General features: G+C 61.5%; 1 protein-coding gene across 1 annotated transcript in view; it reads left to right on the top strand.

Annotated features, from left to right (window-relative positions):
* The window catches only part of SND1 (staphylococcal nuclease and tudor domain containing 1), a 227,842-nt gene that overhangs the window by 140,863 nt on the left and 62,852 nt on the right, over window positions 1-24,127 (top strand). Inside the window, exons 12-14 of the mRNA XM_059725618.1 lie at window positions 243-343; window positions 10,328-10,438; window positions 20,813-20,885. Coding sequence (XP_059581601.1) covers window positions 243-343; window positions 10,328-10,438; window positions 20,813-20,885 — 285 coding nt within the window. The remainder of the gene's footprint in view (window positions 1-242; window positions 344-10,327; window positions 10,439-20,812; window positions 20,886-24,127) is intronic.

Here is a 24,127-nt window from a genome sequence, read left to right on the forward strand (position 1 = left end):
GGAAATTTGCCCCAGGGGTTGTGTTTGGAAGGTGGCAGCCGGCCTGCGTTGCAATCCCAGCGTGGGCCAGGGGAGCTGTAGCTGGTCACGTCGAAACATGGTGGGGCATCTTGCTCATACGTTTGAGAGGCCAGAGGCAGGGAAGGGGGATCCCTCTGCCCCTGCCAGGCTGGACAGCTGGCTGGTTGACCTCAGACCCGTGGTCCACACCATTTCACACACCCCTCTGTCTTCTCTTGAAGGTGAACGTCACAGTGGACTACATCCGGCCTGCCAGCAGCGCCACAGAGACTGTGCCTGCCTTCTCCGAGCGCACCTGTGCCACCGTGTCCATCGGAGGCATGTGAGTATCCCCTACGAGGGCCGTGGCTCTGGGCATGGCTTGGGGGGGGAAGCTACAGCATTGCTGAAGAGCGCTGGGCCTGACGCCCGGCTCCGGCATGTGCAGCGGAGTCCGTGGGGTGCCAGCCACTGCCATGGGCATGTGCAGAGTCTCGTCTTGTGCCCGCTGCCTCCCTGGGGCAGCCTGTGGTCAGGGGAGGAGCCCCGGAGCCGTGCAGTGATGCATGGGCACAGCTGAGCTGCAAGTGGGGAGCGGATCCTGCTCCGTGGGGCCTTTTCCTGGCCCATGCCTCTCTGCCTGCAGCTGCTTCCAGCTCCAAGTAGGACCTTCCCCTTCCCCGCACCTGGCGTCTTGCTGTGGACAGCACTGAAAGCTGCCACACTCCCGTTCGGCTGCAGTCCTCGTGGCCCCGCGTCATTTCTGGCCTCTGTCTGGCCGGAGGGACCAAAGGGACTGTGCCTTGCTTCTGCTGGGACTCAGACCTGAGGGTCCTGGCCTGTTTTCAAGCCTCCCCAGGGGTGCTGGGTACTGCTGCAGCCCAGGCTGGGGATGGGGCTGGGCTGTGCCAATGCTCCTGCTGGCACCAACCCCACAGGGTCCTGGCTGGAGGGTCTTGCCCCTGCGCTCAGGCTCAACCCCACACTGCACTGGGGCAGGAAGGGATTTTGCTTAGATTGGTCTGAACTGGGGGGGATTTACCTTCCTCTGCAGCGGGGGCACGGCCTCGGCCTGGGCTCTCTGCAGCAGCCATGACCCCCCGGCAGCAGCAGGACGTGTATCGTGGGGGCAGGGGTGATGTCTGGGGCTGTGTCGGGGCAACTGCATTGTGTGGCTTCAAGGTCGGATGCAGGGTTTATTTGGGCTGTTTTGGATGGGTCTGATCCTGCTTAGGTAGGGCTGGGACTGGATGTGACCCTGCAGCTCCCTGCTTTATGAGTTTACGACGGGAGTGATGGCCCTAACTAGCCCAGCATCTGGCTGCGTGCGGGGTGGGAGGGAGCTACGTCTCCCCCTGGGCCTTCACAGGGTTGCAGAGAAGCAGAGCTGGAGGGGATCTCCCGAGATCATTTGCTCCATCCACTGCCTCGCTGTGACCCATCTTCCAGGCCCCACGCATGTCTCCCCTCCTCTCTTGCACCACCCTGCCACGCAGCCAGGCCCCGGGGGCACATAACGGAGGTGAAATTTCCTGGCAGCGCAGGGGCTCTTTGGCAGGTCGTGTGCTGCCTGCCTTGAGCCTCGGCCACTACCTCCGCACGCCGGCGTTTGAGCTGGGACGTGAGTGCCTGCAGCGCAGTGCGCTGGCTACCTCCCTGCTCCCGCTGCCAGCGGCACAGAGGTTTCCTTGGCCAGGCCACGGAGCCAGCCTGGCCCCATCTCTGGTCCGGCCCCTGTGCTATGCTGCTGCGGGCTCCTCTTGCTGCCTGGCCTTGGTGCTTTACAGGTTAGGGGCTGAGAGTGACTGCCCCCGTGCTTGCCTGTGACCCACAAGCTGCTGGGGCAGAGCCCCTGGGCCGGTGAAAAGGGAAGGCAGAGCATCCTGGCTCCACTCCTTCCTGTTTCCTAGAGCACGTGGCTGCCGTGGGCACCCCAGAGGCCTGGGCACCCCAGCCCCTTCTGCTCCAGGGGCTGCCTCTCCCGAGCCCTGCCCGGGCACGTGCTCGGAGTCCACGGGGTCTTTATGGGATGCCAGCTCCCTTCCCCTATTCCTCCCCTGCTTGGAGCCATACCAGGGATGGGGCGGGGGGGTGAGTTCCCGCCGCTTTAAGAGACCCCGGGGCAGGCTGGCACACGCCACCTTCCGGCTGGTTGCACGGCTGCGTCCTTAACGAGTGACTAATGCGTGTGTTCTCGCCAGGTCTTGTCCGTGGGAGCCAGGGGGGAGGGGGGACGATTTGTCACCGGCCTTTTTTGTCGCAGCTTGTCGTCTGGAAAGGCACCAATGCCTCCGGGCTTGGCTCTTCTGCATTCATCCGGGGGCTGCGGAAGACGAGCTGTGTGTGCCTGCGCGCGTGTGTGCATGCGTGCAGCGGGGGAGGCCGGTGCCAACCAGGCCTCCTCTCGTTAGCCAGTTGCAGCCTCGTCAAGGGCCTTGTCAGTGCCCTTTGGCTGCTCTGACTGTGCCCAGGTGGTGTCAGAAAGCTGGGCTGGGGTCTGTAGATCGGGGGCTGGCCCAGCTCGTCCTGTGTCCCAGTCCTAGGGCCGTGGCTTGAGCAGGGCCATCTAGCTGTTCCCAGGGTCTCCCCCAGCCCCATTGCAGCCTCTGCTCTGTGCCCCGTTCTGGCTGCGACTCCCATCTGGATGCTCCCCTCTCCCCCGGGGCATCGATCGAGGTGCAGCCAACTTGCTGGGAGAGGTCACGTTGGTCCCCAAGGGCAGTGCCCACATGCCCCCAGCCCAGGAGCACCCAGGGAGGGTGCAGACTGGTGGGGCTTTGGGGGCGGCAGAGGAGCAGGATCTCTGTCCAGCCCCTCAGCCTTGCACAGCGTGGCTGCTTCTGCACCTTCATCCAGCCAAGCTGGGGGTCACTGGTCTTGGGGGCACCCTCCAGGAGTGATGCCCATCACAGCAGGGTATCGCCGCACCCTGAAGGGCTCCCCAGAGCACAGCAAGCCCCTGCCCTCATCCTGTCGGTTGCTGGGGGTTTATGGGTGATAAAGTGATGCCCTGGCAGCTGGTTTCCCCTGTACCCCGGAGCAGGAGCCTCCCTATAGCAAGGGGCATTCGGCCGCAGGTGGGCATCTCCAGGGCTTCCCTTCTACCCAGCCCCTGGGCAGGTAGAGCTGCCAAGTCCCCGTGAAGAGCAGACCGTGCCAGCCTTGCTTGGCCTCCTTCTGCCCGGGCGAGGTGGCTGGAGCCCCACACAGGGGGCTGTTAAACACCCAGCTGCCCCACAGAGAGCAGAGACCGGCCCCAGAGGCTTTGGTTACCAAGGGTTTGCTGGGAGGGAAGGGGCTGGGTTGCTGCCATGTGAGTGGGAGACCCCAGCCTTTAGCGTAGCACCCGCATCCAGTGCCCGGGTGCTACCTTTGCCCACAGGAAGGGGGAGGTGGTATGGGAATCCCATGTCCCAGGGTTGGGGGCAGGCAGCTTGTGGGGTGACAGGGGCCTTGGGGGGATAGCACATCCTCCTTGCATTGGGCTGGGGCAGGTCTGATTCATAGATGTTAGGGTCGGAAGCCACCTCAATAGATCATCGAGTCCGACCCCCTGCATAAGCAGGAAAGAGTGCTGGGTCTAGATGACCCCAGCTAGATGCTCATCTAACCTCCTCTTGAAGACCCCCAGGGTAGGGGAGAGCACCACCTCCCTTGGGAGCCCGTTCCAGACCTTGGCCACTCGAACTGGGAAGAAGTTCTTCCTAATGTCCAATCTAAATCTGCTCTCTGCTAGCTTGTGGCCATTGTTTCTTGTAACCCCCGGGGGCGCCTTGGTGAATAAATCCTCACCAATTCCCTTCTGTGCCCCCGTGATGAACTTAAAGGCAGCCACAAGGTCGCCTCTCAACCTTCTCTTGCGGAGGCTGAAAAGGTCCAGTTTCTCTAGTCTCTCCTCGTAGGGCTTGGTCTGCAGGCCCTTGACCATACGAGTTGCCCTTCTCTGGACCCTCTCCAGGTTATCCGCATCCTTCTTGAAGTGTGGCGCCCAGAATTGCACGCGGTACTCCAACTGCGGTCTGACCAACGTCCTATAGAGGGGAAGTATCACCTCCCTGGACCTATTCGTCATGCATCTGCTGATACACGATAAAGTGCCATTGGCTTTTCTGATGGCTTCGTCACACTGCCAGCTCATGTTCATCTTGGAGTCCACTAGTACTCCAAGATCCCTTTCCACCTCTGTGCCCCCCAGCAGGTCATTCCCTAGGCTGTAGGTGTGCTGGACATTTTTCCTCCCTAGGTGCAGCACTTTGCATTTCTCCTTGTTGAACTGCATCCTGTTGTTTTCTGCCCACTTGTCCAACCTGTCCAGGTCTGCCTGCAGCTGTTCCCTGCCCTCCGGCGTGTCCACTTCTCCCCATAGCTTTGTGTCATCTGCAAACTTGGACAGAGTACATTTGACTCCCTCGTCCAAGTCGCTGATGAAGACATTAAAGAGTATCGGTTCAAGGACCGAGCCCTGCGGGACCCCACCGCCCACACCCTTCCAGGTCGAGACTGACCCATCCACCATGACTCTTTGGGTGCGACCCTCCAGCCAATTCGCCACCCACCGGACTGTGTAGTCATCCACATCACAGCCTCTTAATTTGTTCACCAGTATGGGGTGGGATACCGTATCGAAGGCCTTCCTGAAGTCTAAGTATACGACATCCACCCCTCCTCCTGTGTCCTGGCATTTCGTAACCTGGTCATAGAAAGAGACTAGGTTGGTCAGGCACGATCTGCCCGCCACAAACCCGTGCTGGTTTCCCCTCAGCATAATTTGCCCTGCCGGGCTCTCACAAATGTAAGCCTTGATAATTTTTTCAAAGACTTTACCAAGGATGGAGGTGAGACTGACCGGCCTATAGTTGCCCGGGTCCTCCTTCCTCCCCTTTTTGAAAATGGGGACCACATTAGCCCTTTTCCAATCCTCTGGGACTTGGCCCGTGCGCCACGAGCATTCGAATATTCCCGCCAGTGGCTCTGCAGTGACGTCGGCCAGTGCCTTCAGCACCCTGGGATGGAGCCCATCCGGGCCTGCCGACTTAAAGGCATCCAGTTCTTCCAAGTGACTCTGCACCACCTCAGGATCATCCCAGGCCGGACAGTGGTGCTGGGTGCTGGAAGGGCAGGTCTTCAATGGGGGAAATACCCCGTAGCTTTGCTGGCATCAGTAAAGCCGCGGGGCCACCAGGTTTCCTCTTCCAAGCCTCCTGGATGGTGTGGGAGCCTGCCAGGGGCCGGGGAGCGGGTGCTGGTCATGGCAGAGGGGCTGTGCTGCCTGCCTGCGTGGGAGCTGCCTGCTGTTTTCAGCATCCCCTGCTGCCCTCACTTCCTTGATCCCTGCCCTGGGCAGAGCTGCCTGATGGGATAATGGCAGGGTGAGCCGCGCGGGGGTCAGGGAGCAGCGCCACGGGGCTCGCCCGGTCGGGCCTCTGCACCCGCTCAGCATCCCTGATGCAGGGAGGCTTGGCCGGCCTTGCTCCTGCTTCATGTCACTCGGGGCAGGAGCTCCCGTGGAGGAGAACCGGGTTCTCCGGCTGCCTCGGTGCACGTGGTTTGTGCGCACGCGGCAGGATACTGGCAGCAAGCATCAAATCCTAGAGCCACAGGGCTGGCAGGGAGCTGCGGAGTCACATCCAGTCCCAGGCAGGATCGGCCCCATCCAAACCAGCCCAGACAAACCCCGTGTCTGACCTTGGAGCCGCACGACATAGTTGCCCTGACACAGCCCTGGCATCACCCCTATGTCCGCCCCAGGATACAGGCGGGCTGCAGTTGCCAACATCCTGCTGCTGCCGGGGGGTCACGGATGCTGCAGAGAGCCCAGGCCCAGGCCGTGCCCCCGCTGCAGAGGAAGGCAAAACCCCCCAGTGCGACCAGTCTGAGCAGGGGGGAAATCCCTTCCTGCCCCCAAATACTATAGTATATACTCTGCCTGGGGCTGTGTCAGGAGGCCCCCCTTGACACGACCAGGGGGCCGGTTTAAAGCAAACCAGATGAGCTTTTATTTGCACGGCCTGCAGCCAGCTCTAGAGCCCGTTGCCACCGAAGGTTGTAGAGCCGGGTTCAAAACAGGGAGTAGATGCCTTTGCAGAGGACACGGCCTTTGGGGGCTGCTCGAGGGATGTATTGGGCATCTCTAAACCAGGAGCATCAAACTCATCGGGCCCCATTTGCTGGAGGAGGGGTGTGGGGCTGGTCCACGGGCCAGGTTGGCAGCTCGCCCCACGTGCTAGATGCAGCGTGCATGGCCGGGCCGGGCCTGAGCACTGCATCCAGCACATGGGGCCAGTCTGTGAGCCCAGTCCAGACTGGCTCCATGGACAGCATCGCCGCGTGCAGTATGTGGGTCTTGCTGAGCCGCCCCAGCAACGCCACGGACCAGGTGACGGCCCACTCGGGCCCTGCTTGAACCCGCTCGAGTGGTCTCCCGAGGAGACAGACACTTAAGCGGAGATGAGGGGAAGTTTCTACGGCTGAAAACTCCTTTGAAAGCTGCCCCGGCAGATATTCTGGGGGAAATCGTGAAATGAGTTTTGCATTATGAAAGGAGCGGGGGGGGAGATGGGAACGCACTTGCTGAGGCCCCTTCCCCTCCCCCCCCGTGCCCTTTAAGTGGCAAAAACTATATTTCACGGCCTAATAAGATTTTTCCCCAGCAACCGGCTTTTCATCTGTGTTCTCCTACTCTCGGGCTTTAATCTGGGCTTAACGGGGAGAACTGCGGCTCCTCTCCCTGCCTGGGCCCTGGCAGCCCTCTCCGAAATCTTTCATGTCTGCCGCGCGGGCAGGTGTGCTCAGCCGCTCGCCTCTTCGTGCTGGCGGAAAAGGGGCTGCCGTCGGCCGCTTGTCGTCCCGGCCCCGCCAAGGACCTCTTGCTCTGGGGCCTGGGGGCGGTGGGACTCCCTGGGTGGCCTTGTGCCAGCTGGGTTTTCCTAGGGCTCTAGAGGCCACGTCTGAGTTTCCCACCAAGGCTGGGCAGAGTTGAAGAAGTCTCAGCCCTGCTCGGTGCCTCCATCCCATCCCCGGCTCATGACTGAGCCGTCCTCTGTGCTAGGCAGCCTCCTGAATGGCCGGTAGCTGTGATACCCACCAAAAAGCCATGAACGCGCGTGCCTGTGTGGGCTCCTTCAGTGGCCTCTTGGTTTCCAGGCTCTTACTCCCTGCCTGTGCAGTGTGCCCAAGGGAGCTGCACGCTCTGAAGCAGAGATTTCTGCATCATCCCGTGACTCCTGGAGCTGGAGCTTTGCAGGGTCTGGCCCAAGCCTGCAAGAGCTTAGATAGCATTGCTTTGGGGAGGGCTGGGAAAGGTTAGCTGGAGATGCCCGTTAGGCAGCCCTGCTTCCTTGAGCCGGTGGCTCTCTGCATTTCAGCTGTGACTTTGCGAGGTTCCCCAACCCAAGGGGCAGAGATGTGGGGGTGGGAGGGAGTGGAACAGCAGACTGGTCCTGACTGGGTTGGACTGGTCTTAGTTGTAGACAACGAGGGTTAGGAGGGAGCTCAGGGCATCACATCTAGTCCAACCCCCTGCGCCAAGCAGGACCAGTCCCAACTCCATCATCCCAGCCAAGGCTTTGTCTACTCGGGTCTTCAGCGCCTCCAAGGATGGAGACTGCACCACCTCTCTGGGGAGCCTGCTCCAGTGCTTCACCACCCTTATGAGAGTTTTTCCTAATCTCCAACCTCAACTTCCCTTGCTGAAGCTTGAGCCCATTGCTCCTTGTCCCGTCATCTGTACCACTGAGGACAGTCCAGCTCCATCCTCTTCGCAGCCGCCCTGCAGGGCGGTGAAGGCTGCCATTCAATCCCCCTCGGTCTTCTCTTCTGCAGACTAAATCAGCTCAGTTCCCTCAGCCTCTCCTCACCAGTCATGTCCCCACAGCCCCCAAACCATTTTCATTGCCCTCCACTAGACTCTCTCCAACCTGTCCACATCCTTTCTGTAGTGGGGGGCCCACAGCTGGACACAGGACTCCAGATGTGGCCTCCCCAGTGCTGAATAGAGGGAAGAATCACTGCCCTCACGCTCCTGCCAATGCAGCCCAGGATGCCGTTACCCTTCTTGGGAACAAGGGCACACTTCCCGAGGTGCCCGAGCTCGTCACCTTCCTGTGGCTGCTGCTGGTTCTCTGGTGCCTGACGTGCGCTGGGCTCTTTGCGGAGCCAGCAGGAAGGGACTTGTTTCCCCGGAGCTGCCTCGTCCTGGACCTTCCAAGAAGCCCTCCGAGGTGCCTCGGGCCTCTGCACAGCAGGTCACCATGCAGGACCTCCAGGCACTGAGAACTGCAACAAGGGTGCTCCTGAGATGCAGCTGGGGCTGGGGTGGAGCCCCGCTGCAGGCGCACACAGCTGCAGTGGAGGCAAACGTTGACAGGCCCCCAGTGGCTTGTGGATGGGCTTGGTGAGGGAGGATCAGGATGTAGAGCTGGGGGGAGCCCAGAGCTGGGGGCTCAGGGGTTGCAGCTTTGGGAGTGGGGGATGCTGGGGGTCAGGGTCAGGAGTGGAGGGGCCTCGCATGGAGTGGGCATGGCAGGACACCGGAGCCTCGGCAGAGCCGGGGCTGGCAGCGAGCGCGCTCTTCACCCAGAGCTGTTCTGGCAAGGAGTGAGCTTGGTGCCAGGCTGCGCTCGCTGCTTCGTCACCGCCTTGATGAGCCTCCCCCAGTGACTTGGTTTCCTTGACATCCTCCACGTGCGTTGGCCCAGGTCCCTGCCAGGGGCCAAGAGAAGCTCACCTCTACCTCTCCGTGCTGCCCCACAGCAGGGTCCTGGACGGGCGCTGTCGCATGCAGAAGCATTGACCCAGAGAAGCCGTGGTCCTGGGGCTGATCCTGCCTTGGGCAGGGCTTGGACTGGATGTGACCCTTCTAGCCCCGTGGCTCTAGATTCCCATGGATGCAGCATGTTTGTGGTGCCTCCAGCTTGCGGGGTAGGGGTGAGGGTTTGCACCGGGCTCCAGCTGGATCCGAGCCACGTGGCAGGTTCCCACGCACGGGAGGCCATGGTGCAGAGTGGGGGTGTGTGAAATGCTTTCAGCTGCAGCTGAGAGCACAGCAGGAGCAGGCAAGGGCCATTTTGCGTGCCGTTCTTAGTCCCGTGCCTGGATACTTCTCCCCCTTGTCGCACCCCAGAGCTGGCTGCATTCTGGCTCCAGTCTCCCCTGCAGCCAGCCCCAGGGGACAGAAAGCCCAGGGCTGTGGAAGTCGGGGAGCAAAGCGCAGCAGGGGGCTGTGTGAGCCAGGCACAGACCGGCGCTAGCTGCTGAGAGAGGCTGGGGGTGCTGGGAGGCACGGGCGCTGGAGGAGCCTGGCTAGTGCCCCTTGCAGCGAATGCAAAGCAAGGGGCAACTGGGGTGATTTGCACTTGTCCCGATTCCCGTGCTTCGATGCAGCTGCCCCAGCTTGCATGGCGCTCTGCTGCTGGCAGCAATGGAGCCTTCCTCCTGTTCCTCATCTGTCCGGAGGAGCCCACAGCCTCTGGCCCCAGCCCACCCTGCTCCTTGGCTCAGCTGGGAGGGTGGGCATCGCCTCGGGGCACGTTTTGCTGGCAGCTCCTTCATCCCCTACCCCGCTGAGAGGCTGGGTCAGTCGTCTGGTGCCTAAAGGCCTTGGAAACATGCCCGGGAACCTGCCAGCTCCGGGAAGCCGGGATGTCTTGGTGCTGCCAGGGGCATAGGCCTCATGCAGTAGCAGGCCTGGAGTTGAGCGGTGATTTTTCTTTTTTCCACTCCCCACCTTGACCCCCGAGCTAGGCTTGTTTCAGCCACCCAGCCCCCAGTGACGCGTGGCTCCGTGCTCCAAGATGGGCTCTGTTTCCTGCCAGCTTCCCCCAGCAGTGGCCTGGAGCCAGCTGCTTGGTGTTTTGGTGCTCCCTTTGCCCAGACCAAGCTCCCCTACGCCCTGCTGGCCCTGTGCCCCCGATCCATCACCCTCGTCAGGTCCCTGGGTTGCCATGTCGAGAGAGGGCAAGGTGTTCAGCAGAGGACAGAGGGGTCATCGCTGTTTGCTGTGCACAAGGGGGAACTGAGGCACCAGGGTCGGGGGGGTTAAGCAGCTTGGCCAAGGTCCCCTTGGGCAGTCAGTGGCAAAGCCTGGGACCATGAGGCTACTGGGGTCCATCCCCTCTGGCACTTGCACCCTGACTCCCAGAGCTGGGGATGGATCCCAGGCATCCAGGCAGGTCTTCCTGCTGTGCCGGCCGGGGTTTTACCGAATGGTTCTCCGTGCTGCGGCAGGCGGATGGGCCAGGCTGCACGTGCGGCTTGAAGGGGAGCCCCTGGTCCCTCGGGAGCTCTGCCTTTCCCCATGCTCAGCCCCCGGGGTCCGTGTGTCTTGCAGAAACATCGCAGAAGCCCTCGTCAGCAAGGGCCTGGCCACCGTCATCCGCTACCGGCAGGACGACGACCAGAGATCCTCACACTACGACGAGCTGCTGGCCGCCGAGGCAAGGTGAGTGCTCAGGGCGCAGGGGACCATGTGGGGCTGGGGTCATGGGCGGGGAGCACATGCTTGGAGCCTCTGTGCGGCGGGGGTGACTTTCTCTGCGTTTTCCCCCCGCCACCTGCCCCCTCTTTGCAGCCAGCACGGGGCAAGGAGGGCCCGGCCAGGCTCTCTGCTCTGCCAGGGCAGCCAGGCACTCGACATGGCATCGGTTGGGGTGCATGGGAGGGTCTGCTCCCTGCTAGCACCCCGTGGCGAGCCTGGGGTCTTGGCTGGAAAGGAGTTGTATGCCATGGGTGGGGGCTGGCCAGACCTCCCTGCCAGTGCCTGGTCCCCGCGCTGGCTAGGTGAGCTGCAGCATCTCCTGACCCTGGGACCTTTCCTGCCCCCTTCCAGCCCTGTGTTGGCCCTGCCAGCGTGAAGCTGTGCTGCATGGCGGGGGGGTCTCTCCAGCTGTGTAAAGCCCCCCAGCCCAGCCCTCTTCCCCGCTGCAGCCGCCAACCTGTGTGGCTCTGTTCTGAGGTCTGTTGCTCTCTTGCTTTCCGATCTCTGGGGTCTGCACCCCTTCCACACCCTCGAGCTGTGGTTGCGGGGGGTCCCTGGTGCTCTCTGTGCTGGGAGCTGGAGTGTCAGGCATTGCACAGAGCTCAAGCAGCAGCACTGGTGCTGGGCCAGGCCTGCTGTGAGCCGGGGGGCAACGGCGTGTTGCATTCGGGTGCGCCGGTGGAGGGGCTCCGGAGGCATCTCTTCAGACAACCTGGGAGATTACCTGGACGGTGGGTAAGGCTCTGGCTCAGCTCTGGGGGGGCAGCTTGGGGCCTTGGCCTGGCTGCCAGGGAAGCCCTTGCGCTGAACCGCTGGGACTCTGCGAGCCGTGGCCGAGAGCACCAGGCACGTCCCAGCCTTCAGGAAGGAGGTCAAGGTTAGGTCCCATGATGTGCAGAACTGCTACCCAGCCGCCCTTCCGGTGCTGCAGGGCCCTCTCCTCCCAGGGAGAGGGTGCAAACCCATGCAGGGACCCTTGACCTGCCGTGTGGCTTTCCCAAGGATTTCAGAGGGCTCAGCCAGCATTAGTGAGATGCATCTGGTAGGCAGATTCCCCCCCCCCTTTACACAGTGGGGAAAACCGAGGTACGGAGCAAGAGCCAGCCCGTCGGAGCAGACAGCTGGAAGCTGTCGCGAGGTCCCTTCTGGCGCAGCAGAGCCGGTCTTATTCAAGGGGCTCAGCCCCCAGCTTGCAGCGTTTGGGGGGCACATGCTGCTGCGTCCACCCCAGGAGCAGAGGTAACAGGGTGTTGTGGGAAGTGCCCGGAGCCGGGACTCCCGGGGTCTCTCCCCAGCTTTGAGTGCGGCTGCATGGCCGGCGCGGGGAGCTGGGTATCAGGACCAGGCCTAGGGCTCCGCACCTTGCCACCGACTCAGTCCCTGCCTCGCCTCGGGCAAGCTGCTGAGCTCTGCCTGCGCCCACCTCTGGGGTGGGACAGCAGCAGCAAGCCACTTGAAAAGCAAGGGGCAAGCAGCACAGCCCAGCTGCCTGGGACATCCTCACAGCAGAGCATGGGCATTGCTCCCGATGTCGTGGCCAGGCTCAGCCCCCGGCTGTGGGAGCCACCCATCCTTCGGGCTGGCACAGGCTTCTGGAGCAATGAACCGAGCCGGGTACGCTGAGCTGCCAGGTCCCCGAGCTGCCTGGGAATCCAGGCCCAGGCCAGCTGGCACCTCTGTCCTACTAGATGGCTTGAAAACCATGCCATTGATGCCCCTTATCCTGGCCTGGTTGGGAGGTGACGCGTTTGCCCATTGCCACGACGAGGGGGGAGGCAGCTCTGGTCCATCTGCATGAAGACGAGGCAGGGACGAGATGTAGCGGCTGGATACAGATGCCCACTTCCCCTGGCCAGCTCAGCCAGGCCCTACGGAGCCGTCTCCACGTGTCCTGGGGCTGGAAGGGCCCGGCTCTGCCCCGCGCTTCTCCAGCCTCCCTGGGCAGCCTGGACTGAGCAGAGCCAGGAGGCCTGGCCCGAGGCCCAGCCTGTGCCTGCTTCGCTGCAGCTGAAAGCCCCGGCTTGGCCTCCAGCCTCCAGCCCTCCGCAGCCAGGGAGAGTCACAGCCCTCCCTCCCCACGGCTGCCCTTCGTTCCTCCCTCTCTTCCCCCCTCCTGCTCTTTCACTTTCTCTTTTTCTCTCTGTCCAACTTCCCCCCTGATCTTCCCTCCCAGCCTCCCTTTGATCCTTTTGAGCATCTGCCTCCAGGCTCTCCATACCTCTCTGCATCCGTCGTGGCCCGGGGAGCCTCGACCCATGCACAAGGCTCTAGCTGAGGCCTCTTGGCAAGGGCTGCGATTGTATCTCGGTGACTAGCCCTGAGCTTTTGCAGCAGGGGGACCGGGATACTTGTGGGGATGGCTGCACAGCGGTCGGCTCCTAGTGTGCATTTCCTTCCTGTGACTGCCCTGGGGGGTTAGTGCCCCCATTCCTCCCTGTAGCTACTTGTTCCCATGCTGCCCCCCCCCCCCCCCCCCCACACACACACACACACACACAACCCCCTTGCCTTGCTTGTGGAGATGCTCGCAGAGCAGGTTGGAGCACGCTTTCCCAGCCAGCTCTTGGGAGGCTGTGCTTTCCCCGAGTGCTGGATGTCATAATCATCGTTGTCAGGCGTTACGGGCGCGCTGTTATCAGTGCAGAAGTCACAGGGATTGCGGTGCCAACAAAACAGTCAGAATCGCAGACAGCGAGGGTTGAAGGTTGCTCAGGAGTCGCATCTAGTCCAACCCCCTGCTCAAAGCAGGACCAGCCCCAGCTACATCATCCCAGCCAGGGCTTTGTCTACCTGGTTTTAAAAACCTCCAAGGATGGAGACTGCACCACCTCTCTGGGGAGCCTGTTCCACTGCTCACCACCCTCCTACTGAGAACATTTTTCCTAATATCCAACCTCAACTTCCCTTGCTGCAGCATGAGCCCATTGCTCCTTGTCCTATCACCTGCCCCCACTGAGACCAGTCCAGCTCCATCCTCTTTGCAGCCCCCCTGCAGGGAGGTGAAGGCTGCTATTCAATCCCCCTCGGTCTTCTCTTCTCCAGACTCGGTTAGCCCAATTCCCTCAGCCTCTCCTCACTAGTCGTGTCCCCCAGCCATTTTTGTAGCCTTCTGCTGGACTCTCCAGTTTCCCCACATCCTTTGTGTAGTGGGGGGCCACAACTGGACACAGGACTCCAGATGTGGCCTCCCCAGTGCTGAATAGAGGGGAGGGATCACTGCCCTCCATCTATTGGCAGCGCTTCTACCAATGCAGCCCAGGATGCTGGTAGCCTTCTTGGCACCAAGGGCACGCTGCTGGCTCCTGTTTGGCTTCTTGTCCCCTGTCCCCCCCCAGGTCCTTGTCTGCAGAGCTGCTGGCCAGCCCATCACCCGCAGCCTGCACTGGTGCAGGGGGTTGTTCTGTCCTACCTAAGTGCTAGACTTTGTGCTTGTCCTTGTTGAACCTCATGAGATTCCTCTTGGCCCAATCCTACAATTTCTCAAGGTCTCTCTGAATCCTAGCCCTACCCTCCAGCATATCTACTGCTCCCTCCAGTTGGTGTCATCTGCAAACTCGCTGAGGGTGTGCTGCATCCCATCTTCCAGGTCATTGATGAAGATATTGAACAAAACTGGCCCCAGGACTGACCCTGGGGCACTCCACTTGATACTGGCTGCCAACTAGACATCGAGCCATTGATTACCACTCTCTGAGCCTGATGCTCCAGCCAGTTTTCTATCCACCTTACAGTCTGTCCATCCAGCCTGTACTTCCTTAGCTTGCCTGCGAGAATGCTGTGGGAGACCCTATCAAAAGCCTGGCTAAAATCAAGGTACCCCATATCCACCGGTCTCTCCACATCCACAGAGCCAGTCATCACAGAAGTCAGGTTGGTCAGGCATGACTTGTCCCTGGTGAATCCATGCTGGCTGTTCCTAATCACCTTCTCCAAGTGCCTGGAAATGGATTCCTCAAGGATCTGGTCCATGATTTTTCCAGGGACTGAGGTGAGGCTGACTGGTCTGTAGTTCCCTGGATCCTCCTTCTTCCCTTTTTTTAAATATGAGCACTATGTTTGCCCTTTTTCAGTCATCCGGGATCTCTCCTGATCGCCATGAGTTTTCAAAGATGATGGCCAGTGGCTGCAATCACGTCAGTCAGCTCCCTCAGCACCCTCGGGTGCATCCCATCTGGCCCCATGGACTTGCACACGTCCAGCTTTCCTAAGCAGTTCTTTCCTAACTTGTTCTTTCACTACTGAGGGCTGCTCACCTCCTCCCCAAACTGTGCTGCCCAGCACAGTCGTCTGGGAGCTGCCCTTGCCTGTGAAGACTGAGGTGAAAACGGCATCGGGCACTTCAGCCTTTTCTGCACCCTCTGTCACTAGGTTGCCTCCCCCATTCAGTGAGGAACCCACATTTTCCCTGATCCTCCTCCTGTTGCTTGACATACTTGTAGAAACCCTTCTTGCCACTTGTCACATCCCTTGCTAGCTGCAACTCCAATTGCATTTTGGCCTTCCTGACTTCATCCCTGCATGTCCAAGCAATGCTCTTATATTCTTCCCTAGTTATTTGTCCAAGTTTCCACTTCTTGTAAGCTTTGTTTTTGTGATTTACTCACTGAAGAGTTCCTTTCTAAGCCAAGCTGGTCTTCTGCCACACTTGCTAGTCTTCCTGCGCGTTGGGATAGCTTGTTCCTGCACTATCCGTAAGGCTTCTTTCAAGTCCAGCCAGCTCTCCTGACTCCTGTTGCCCTCAGTCTGGCTTCCCAGGGGATCCTGCCCATGACTTCCCTGAGCAAGTCAAATCTGCTTTTTCTGAAGTCCAGGGTCCTTACTCTGCTGCTCTGCATCCTTCCTTTCCTCAGGAACCTGAACTCAGTCATCTCGTGCCCATACGTTCCCCACCAGTCGCAGCCAGGAGATCCCAGCACCCATTGCATCTTAACAACCGCAGGTTTGGCTCGGTGCAAAGCCTCAGCCAGCTTCGTTGTCTACAAGGCAGGGCCCTAACACGTGTGTGATCTGTCACGCAAGGTGTTAGGGCGTGTGTGCCTGTGATGAGGTATCGGCCTGGCCCCACATAGCATTCCCGTGCTTTTCAGCAAAACCTTTGTGGGAGCAGTATTGATCAGTATTGCAGAGAGGCCTGTGCCAGGGAGACTCTTTTGGCCCGTGCACTCCCATCCCTTGGTCCCATCCCGTCTCTCCAAGATGAGCCACCTTTTGCTTCCCCAGTGCCTGCACCTCCTGGCTCTCAGAGGTCTGAGCCCATCCTCCAGAGCTGAGGGGTGCAGCCCCGGTGCTCCGGTCACCTGCTTTGCCCGCCGCTCAGGATCTTTCCCTGCAGCGCGTGGTCCCGGGCGCATGCCGTGGGCTTCGTTGGCTGAGGGTGGCTTTGGTTTCTGCAACCACCATGCTACCCCCGAGGCACCGCTGTGTCTTTTAGGGGGCATGTCACCCCTTCTTGCCCCCGGACTCTAGGGCAGAGGGTGCCCCTTGTCGCTGGGTCTGGGGTGCACACTCCCCGCGGCGCTCCCAACATCCCTGCTAGAACCAGCAGCTCGGAGAGGGAAGGCCTGGCGGGTCCGTTTCCCCCACTCGAGAGGAAAGAGCCACATGGGCTCCCTCTGTTTGCTCAGGCAGGCGCTGGGAGCCGGAGTTAACCCGGGAGCTCTACACCGCGCTCCTGCCTGAGCCTGGGTAAACGGTGGCTGTTTGCCCTCGCGCTAGCTCTGCAGCACAGGGATGAAAGGGGATTCATTCCTCTCCGGCATTGCTGACTTTGGAGGGCATCCAAGCACACTCGGCTTGGGGCCCCGGGATGCTGACGGAGACGCTGCGTGAAGAGAGACGGAGGCGTTGATATGTCTGGGATCGCGTGCCCACCCCCAGCCGTGCGGGCAGGCAGGACTGATGGGGCTTCCTGCTGCCATAAAGCTGCCTGGCGATTTCCAGAGCACGGGACAGCCCCCCATAGCTCTAGAGGGTTGGGATCAGCATTGGGCTCTGCCGCGCCTTGCACAAGTGCACCTTGCCCCCATTTTACAGGCAGCAAAACCGAGGCACAGGAACCAGACACCAGGGTGCACGTGGAGCCCAGGTCCTGAGTTCCAGCCTGCGCTGCAGCTGCGCCAATGCTCCTGCTGGCACCAACCCCGCAGGGTCCTGGCGGGAGGGTCTTGCCCCTGCGCTCAGGCTCAGCCTCACGCTGCACTGGGGCAGGAAGGGATTTCCCCCCTGCTCAGACTGGCCGAGCTGGGGGGTTTCCCCTTCCTTTGCAGCGGGGGCACGGCCTTGGCCTGGGCTCTCAAGCATCCACGACCTCCCTGGCAGCAGCAGGATGTTGGTGGCTGCAGCCCCCCTGCATCCTAGGGGCAGGGGCGATGCCTGGGGATGTGTCAGGGTGACTGTCATGTGGCCCCAAGGTTGCACACCGGGTTTGTCTAGGCTGTTTTGGACGGGGCTGATCCTGCCTCAGGACTGGATATTACCCCTCAGGTCCCTGCCAGCCCCGCGGCTCCAGGACTCTGGTTAGGCCTTGCCAGGCAGGAAGAGATGGACTGAGCGCAGATCAGCCCTGCAGAAATGGTGTCCCCCTTCGCAGCTGCCCTGTGCTGCTATGAGGGACGGGCCATGGGGCGGCTCGGCCCGTGTCTCTTCTGAGACAGGCAGCAGCTTCCATCCAACGGGGCAGAGATGAGAAGCTGGTGTCCCCGCTGGGCTGGACGAGGTGCATTCAGCCATGGGACCCCCATGACCATAGAAAGCTGGAGGACCAGCAGCGCTGTTACCTTCACGGGATCCACTCTGGGCTTAGCTCGGCACGGATCCGCTGGTTGCACGCAGGCGTTGGCCAGCACCTTCTCCCCGAAAGCCTTGTGTCCAGCCAGGCGCCTCTCGGAGAAGGATCCAGCAAAGAGCAGCGTTTCTGGAGCCTGCTGCAGTGGGGACCTGGGTTACAGCAGGACCCCCTCCACGCGCCCTTGGGACCCAGCAATGGCTGCTGCCTTGTATCTAGTCATCCACAAACGTGGACCATCGCACAGCACCTTGCCCTCTGCTTTGGGAGCTGCCCAGGGCCTTCAGCCCTCCGTGGACCCCAGCTTTGTGCTTGCTGGCCTCTCTCAAAGTCCCCAGAGCCAGAGGACGCGCGAGCTCCTCATCTCTGCAGCCGCTAGGTTTTGCAATGTCTCTTGCACAGACTGGCAGAAGAGCTGTTTTCCGGAGCGCCGCTGTCCATGGGCGAGCCAAGCAGCATCTCCCCAGCGGTGCTTTTGGGGCCTCGGCGTTGTTTTCCAAAGGAGGAGGACAAAAAGAGTCCCTAGATCACTGCCTCTGATGGAGCAGGCTGGCCTCTTCCCACCGCTGCACGGATGACACGGCGCAGCAAATTGATCGCTGTACAAAGCCTCGGTGGGAGCTCGGAGCCTTCCCCTCGTCTCTTTATTATCATCCTGGCCCAGCTTGAGCTGGCGCGCAGCTCTCGGCAAAGAGCAGCTATTAAGCAGGCCCGAAAGGGGAAGCTGGAGATGTCAGGAGCTTTTATTCGGAATCAAATGCCGCAGCCGCGGGGCGGCGGGGACCTGGGGGAAGCCCAGGAGGGGATGGAGGGGACGTGCCTCCGAGCCCAGCCCAGACTGGGCCAGGACTGCCTGTTGCTTGCTTCCTGAATTGAGGGGTGGGGGTAAGAGCACAGGTGACGGTGCCCGGAGCTGGGTCACAGCCTAGACAAGAGCCCACAGAGGACCACCACCCTCCCGGGCTGCCTGCCCCGTTCCGGAGGAGAGCACGCATCTGGTTCACGCATTTAAAGCATCAGGCAAGGGGGTGCTGGGCTCTGAGCGTCATGGGACCATCGCGGAGCAGATGAATGGGGGAGCACGCTACCCCCACGGGCTGCGTGGCATGGTGGATTTGACGCCAGGCAGGGAAGGTGGTGGCAGGGCACCCAGGGGGGGACAACGGGGAGCTTTCCCTGCCTCACCCATGTCCCCGTGCTCGGTCACGCTGCCAGCACCATCCAGCAGTGCCTTGCAGCCCCCCCCCCCCCCCCGTTTGCCCTGGGGTTGTCTGGCCCAGCCCCCTGCCCAGACGCAGGATGCTGCAGCTTTGCCCGGTGCCCCTTCAGCCTCTTGGAAACCTCCCACAGCTCGGGCTCTCCACCTACCCACTGGGTGCCCAGGTGAGAGACAGGGTGCCAGGGGCCCTGGCTTCTCAACCTTGTGTGGCTTCCATGCCTCAGTTTCCCCATCAGTTTGGAAGAGCCTGGCTTCCTCTGGCTGAGCCCAGTGCATCCTTGGGGCTTAAGGCCCTTCCGCTGCTCCCATCCGATGGCGGTCCTCACCCTGTTGGGTAATTAATAACCCTCTGCTGCGAGCCATTAAGGAGCAGTTGGGGGCCCTTACTTCCCTCCCCCGGCGGCTGCAATCAGCAGCTCTGCGAGCTGCAGGAGCCCTGCCCCGCGCTGTCAGGGCCCGGCGCTTTCGCGCTCTGCGCCAGCAACACCTGGCAAACAGCTGTGGCATTTGCAACAGGGAAAAGGACACGGCTGTCAAGGGAAGGCGCCGCTCCCACCTTCGGGAACGGCGCTGCCCTTTCCCCGCTGCTGCCGGCACGGAGCCCTTTCCTCCCCAGGCATCACCAGCGTCCCGCTTCCCGCCTGACCTGAGGCTGGAAACCGGCAGCCTCGAGCGATCGGAGAACTTTGCTGTTGTCCTCTGTGATCCCTGCTGCTGGTGGCAGGGGGGTTTGCTGGCCGCAGCGGGAGCCAGGCTGCCGCGGGGCATGCAGCATCCCCGTCGCAAGCAGCTTGGCAGCTCCCGGTGCAGTTCGGGGTCTTGTTCTTTTAGCTGTGTCCTGCCCTGGGGTTGTCTCTCCCTGCGGCGCCGGGAGCCTTCCAGTTGCTAGTCCTCAGTGCTGGGAGGGCAGAGGACAGCACTGTTCAGCTCCCCCCAGACACATCCTGGCCTGGCCTGGTCCAGACGCCACACCCCAGCCCTGTGCACAGAGACGAGACCCGATGCCCTAGGGCCCGCAAAAGCTTGCATTTGCACCCTGGAGCCTGCAATGGGGCTCAGGTCCCCGTGGTGCCAGGTGCTGGATGTGCAGCTTGCTCGGGGCTGGGACTGGTTGCGTTTCGGAGGTGCCTGTCCTGGGGGATGATATCTGTTGTAAGAACTGCCATGGCCTGGGTCAGCCCCAGGTCCGGCGTGCCCAGTCTCCAGCGTCACACGGGCGGAGAGCGGAGCTGGATGGGAGATGACGGGGTCCAAGCAGGGTCTTCCCTGCTCCTCTCTCCCTTGCAGCCTTTAAGGTCCAGGCCGGTCTGATGCAGAGGCCGTGCCTCTCGCTCCCTGCTCCAGAGCTCCCCGTGCCCCTTTCCTCCAAGCCCATGTCCAGTCCTGGGTGGATTTGGCCGAAATTCCTCTGCAGCTGGTGGCCACGAGCCCTCACTTTAATGCCACGTGGGGGGAAAAGAGCGGCCTGGTGTTCATGGTCAACTGACACCTGCTCGGTCCATGCTGTGACCCCTTGTCCCTGTCTGGGGAGAGAGGAGCAATGACTGACCCCCAGGGACTTTCTCTTGGCCATTTCGTGTGCTGTGACCCCTTCTGCCCCGTCCAGCGTCTCTTCTGCCCTGTCCAGGCTTGGCCTCATGAGTCTCTCCTCCAAGCTGCCCCTCCGCAGCGCTCCTCATCCTCGCTGCCCGTCTCTGCGCCTGCTCCAGCTCTTCTCTCTCCTGCTGGAGGTGCAGGGACCAGCCCCGGGCGCAGCATTCATTGCCCTCCCTAGAAACGGGCCGTTCCCCCAGCACGTCCGGCCAGCCAAGCCGTGGCCCAGGCCGGTCGGGGATGGCAGTGCCAGGGCTGCGAAGCATTTGCTCTCTCTCTCTCCGATGCAGCCCCAGGGGCCCAGTGCGAGGATGTGCCACGGTCATTCTTCTCTCTCCTGTTAATAAACGTTAATGGCTGTGGCTGCAGCGAGAGCGGAGAATGAGGCTTCCTGTCAGCTCCGTTGCGCTCGTTAATTCATTTTGCGCTGGGAAATGTCTCCCTTGTCCAGCATTGTCTCCGTCCCAGCCACTTTATCTTCAGTGTTTTTCTTTACCTGGAAGGAAGCTCGTTTCGCTAGCACCGCGCTGCCGGCCACGTGCTTTGCGTGCTGGCGATGGGGGTGCAGCACCGCTGGCGATTCAATCCCTGCTGCATGGGGGTGGGGGGAGCCCTGTCATTTGCCCGTGCTGTGGTCGGGGCTGGGGGGAGCTCATGGAGCTGACAGTGGGCAGCGTAGCTGGCGCGGGGGCTTCCCGTCCCGTGGCTGACAGCATGTTTGTTCTCTCTTTCCTCCCCGCAGGGCTATTAAGAATGGCAAGGGACTGCACAGCAAGAAGGAGGTGCCCATTCACCGGGTGGCTGACATCTCTGGGGTAAGGAGCCGGTCGTGTCCAGCACTGTGCCCCAAGGGTTAAGGTGGGGCCTGGCCCGGTCCTCTTCTTGCCTGGTCCTCTTCACGGTATAACGAAGATGATGGGTTTGGGTATAACGAGAGGCAGGGAGCAGCCTGGTGGCTGGCAGGTGTCTTGGGCAGAGCTCCAGCCTGGTGTAAGGCCAGCGCTGGTGTGCCCAGAGGCAGATGCAGCCTCTGGGGTCCCCAGCTCTTTCCCCGCTGCCCTTCCTTGCAAAGGTGTAGGTGCCAGCTGGCTCTGAGCGTCCCTGGAGCACCCCCTCCTTTGCCAGGCTGAAGGGTGGAGGACTTGGCCCAGCCTGCTAACGACGTGCCAGTGCAGACAGCTCTCCGCTGCAGCACGCGGCTTCCCCTCTGCCCTGCCCTGGTGCGCTGCAAGCATCTTGTCCCCATCGGCTGGCGAGCGGCAGAGGTTTGGGGCCTGGGGGCAGGGAAAGGCGATGCTTTCTGTGTTGCTTCTCTTTGTAGCCTGTGGAATTGCTCCGTGCCTCCAGGCCCTGGAAGGGAAACGGGGAGAGGCTAGCAAGAGCTGTGCAAGCATCCAGTGCAGTTCTGATGTGCAGGCCAGGGTGCATGGGGCTGCTTCACTGCTGGGCTTCCCAGCCCTGCAGCACCCAGTGAGCAGGGCCTGCTCACCCTCTGGGCCCTGGCACCAGTGCTGAGGACCTTCTCCTCTAAGGGCTTGCAGGCTGGCATGGGTAGCAGCCACGGGCTGCTCTCAGTGCTGAGCAAGGCTTGCGGCTGTCTCGGGGGTCCATCAGTGCAGCCGCCCCCCTGACTAGTAGAGGTGCTGTGTTGCACCCAGAGGAGTTTCCTTGCTCCTTGCATTGTATGGGGGGGTGGGGGGTGTTGTAAGCCTCCCCCAGAGGCGCTGGGTGCTGCTGCAGGCACCAACCCTGTGGGGTCCTGGCTGGAGGGTCTTGCCCCTGCGCTCACTGGGGCAGGAAGGGATTTCCCCCTGCTCAGACTGGTCGCACTGGGGGTTTTGCCTCCCTCTGCAGCAGGGGCACGGCCTCGTCCTGGGCTCTCTGCAGCATCCATGACCCCCCTGGCAGCAGCAAGATGTTGGTGGCTGTGGCCCCCTGTATCCCAGGGGCGATGCCTGGGGCTGTGGCAGGGTGACTGTCGTGTGGCTCCGAGTCAGACATGGGGTTTGTTTGGGCTGGTTTGGACGGGGCTGATCCTGCCTCAGGCTTGGACTGGATGTGACCCCACAGCTCCCTGGCTCTGGGACTACGACTGTTCTCACCACTGTGCTCAGTGGGGGCAGATGACAGAACAAGGAGCAATGGGCTCAAGTTTTGTATCAGGGGAAGTTCAGTTTGGATGTTAGGAAAACTTTTGCACCAGGAGGGTAGTAAAGCACTGGAACTGGTTACCCAGTGAAGTGGTGGAGACTCCGTGCTAGGAGGTTTTAAAGACCCAGCTAGACAAAGCCTTGGCTGGGATGATGGAGTTGGGGCTGGTTCTGCTTGGAGCAGGGGCTGGACTAGATGTGACCTCCTCAGCTCCCTGCCAGCCCTTGTTGTCTATGATGCTATGACTGAGCCTACACTATGCATGAGAGCATCTCTAGCAGCTGGCCTCTGAAAGCTGGTTTGGGGCTGGGGGTCTGGAGGCACTGGTTACTGGCTTTACTGGGGGCTGCCTTGCTCCCATCTCCCTATTGGCATGCTCTCCTCTGTCACCTGCATCTCTCACCCTGCGGCACTCAGGCCGACCCTGCCATCCTGCCCCTTGTCAACTGGGTACCACGACTACCCCATGCAAAGCCCAGGGACAGTCTTGGGTCTTCAGGAGGGAGCAGAGACCTCCCCTTGCACCATTCTTGGAGTGGGCTTTAAGATCTGGAGGGCACGGGGCCTCCCCCCGTTCACGGCTTGCCCTTGCACCTTCCTCTCCACCCAGACGTGGGTCTGCATCTAGATCTCCCCGCTGTGCCTTACCCCACCAGTGCCTGCTTCTCCTTTTTTCAGGCAGGTCCCTGGTGAGGCCACAAAGGAAGGGAGGCCGCGTCCCCAGGGGCTGTGCAGCCCTGGGACCTCCGGCAGCTGCATGCCGGGAGGGTTGGATAGAAAGGCCCCGGATCTGGCCGTGGCGGGCGTTGACACGGATAGGAGCCTCGCGTGGGGCTGCCTCTGCTGCCGTTCTCCCCACTGGGGGTGCGGGGAAACCATCCCACGTGGATTTCAAGGGCAGGCTGCCCGACGCACCCGAATTCACTTCCCAGGGAGACCAGGCTTTTGGCAGCCCCTGTGCCGCTGGTCTCGACAGCAACCCGGGGCAGTGACTGCATCACACTGCCCTTCCTTGCACCCAGGAGCCCTATCCTGCTCATCCAGCCTCCCCCCTTCACGGTGCCAGCTCTACGCTCCGATTTAGGTCAGCGCTGGCCTCCCCGCGCTCTGTCATCCACATCGTGTTACCGGGAGGACCAGAGTGGGTATTTATAAGCGCTTCCTTTTAATGGCGATCCCTGTACCGGCGCCGGCAATAGCACACCGGAGCTTTTCAGCAGGCCTGGCCAGGCTCGTTTGGGCAGCTTGGCTCATTAGGCCAGCACGCGGTTGCCTGAGAGCATGCAGCCCCCGACCCGGAGGGGCTGGGAACAGCCGTGGAGGCATCTGGAGCGGAGCAGGCTGCATCCTAGCCCAGCGCCTCCCTCTGCAATCGTTCATTAATTCAGCCCATGGATGGCGGCTTCTAATTGCTGCAGTGATCGAGTCGATAGCCCCAGCGGCCCTTCTGCATCCTGCCTTTTAATCTGGGGTTATTTACCAGGGAGGAGCCTGCCAGGGTAGAGGTACCCTGCCGCCCCCCTTTCCTGGAGGCTCAGCTCGAGCTGGCAGGGAGAGTCGGGGAGGATTCAGCCCCCCGGGGGGTCTCTGGTCTCTGCTGCTCTGTTTCACAGCAAGGCCCTGGCAGAGAAGGCATCACGGAGCGAGACCCCTGCACCCTGGCTTGCTGAGGAGAAGCCCATGAAGGTCTCAGGGATGGGGCCCTGAGCTCTGGGCTGGGAGCCCGGGCTCTGTCCTGGCTTCATGAGCTGTTGGGAGGCATCACCAGTGCCCACCGGGCTGGGAGCAAGCTTCAGGCACTTCCCTCCGTGTCTTCAGGCTGATGACAGAGTGGGTTCGTTAGCGCTGAGCGCAGCCATGCCCTTGCTTCCTGCCAGGCCTGGCATCCTCCCCCTGCCCAGGAGCT

The sequence above is a fragment of the Alligator mississippiensis genome, chromosome 4, assembly GCF_030867095.1.
Source record: "Alligator mississippiensis isolate rAllMis1 chromosome 4, rAllMis1, whole genome shotgun sequence".
NCBI lineage: Eukaryota > Metazoa > Chordata > Crocodylia > Alligatoridae > Alligator > Alligator mississippiensis.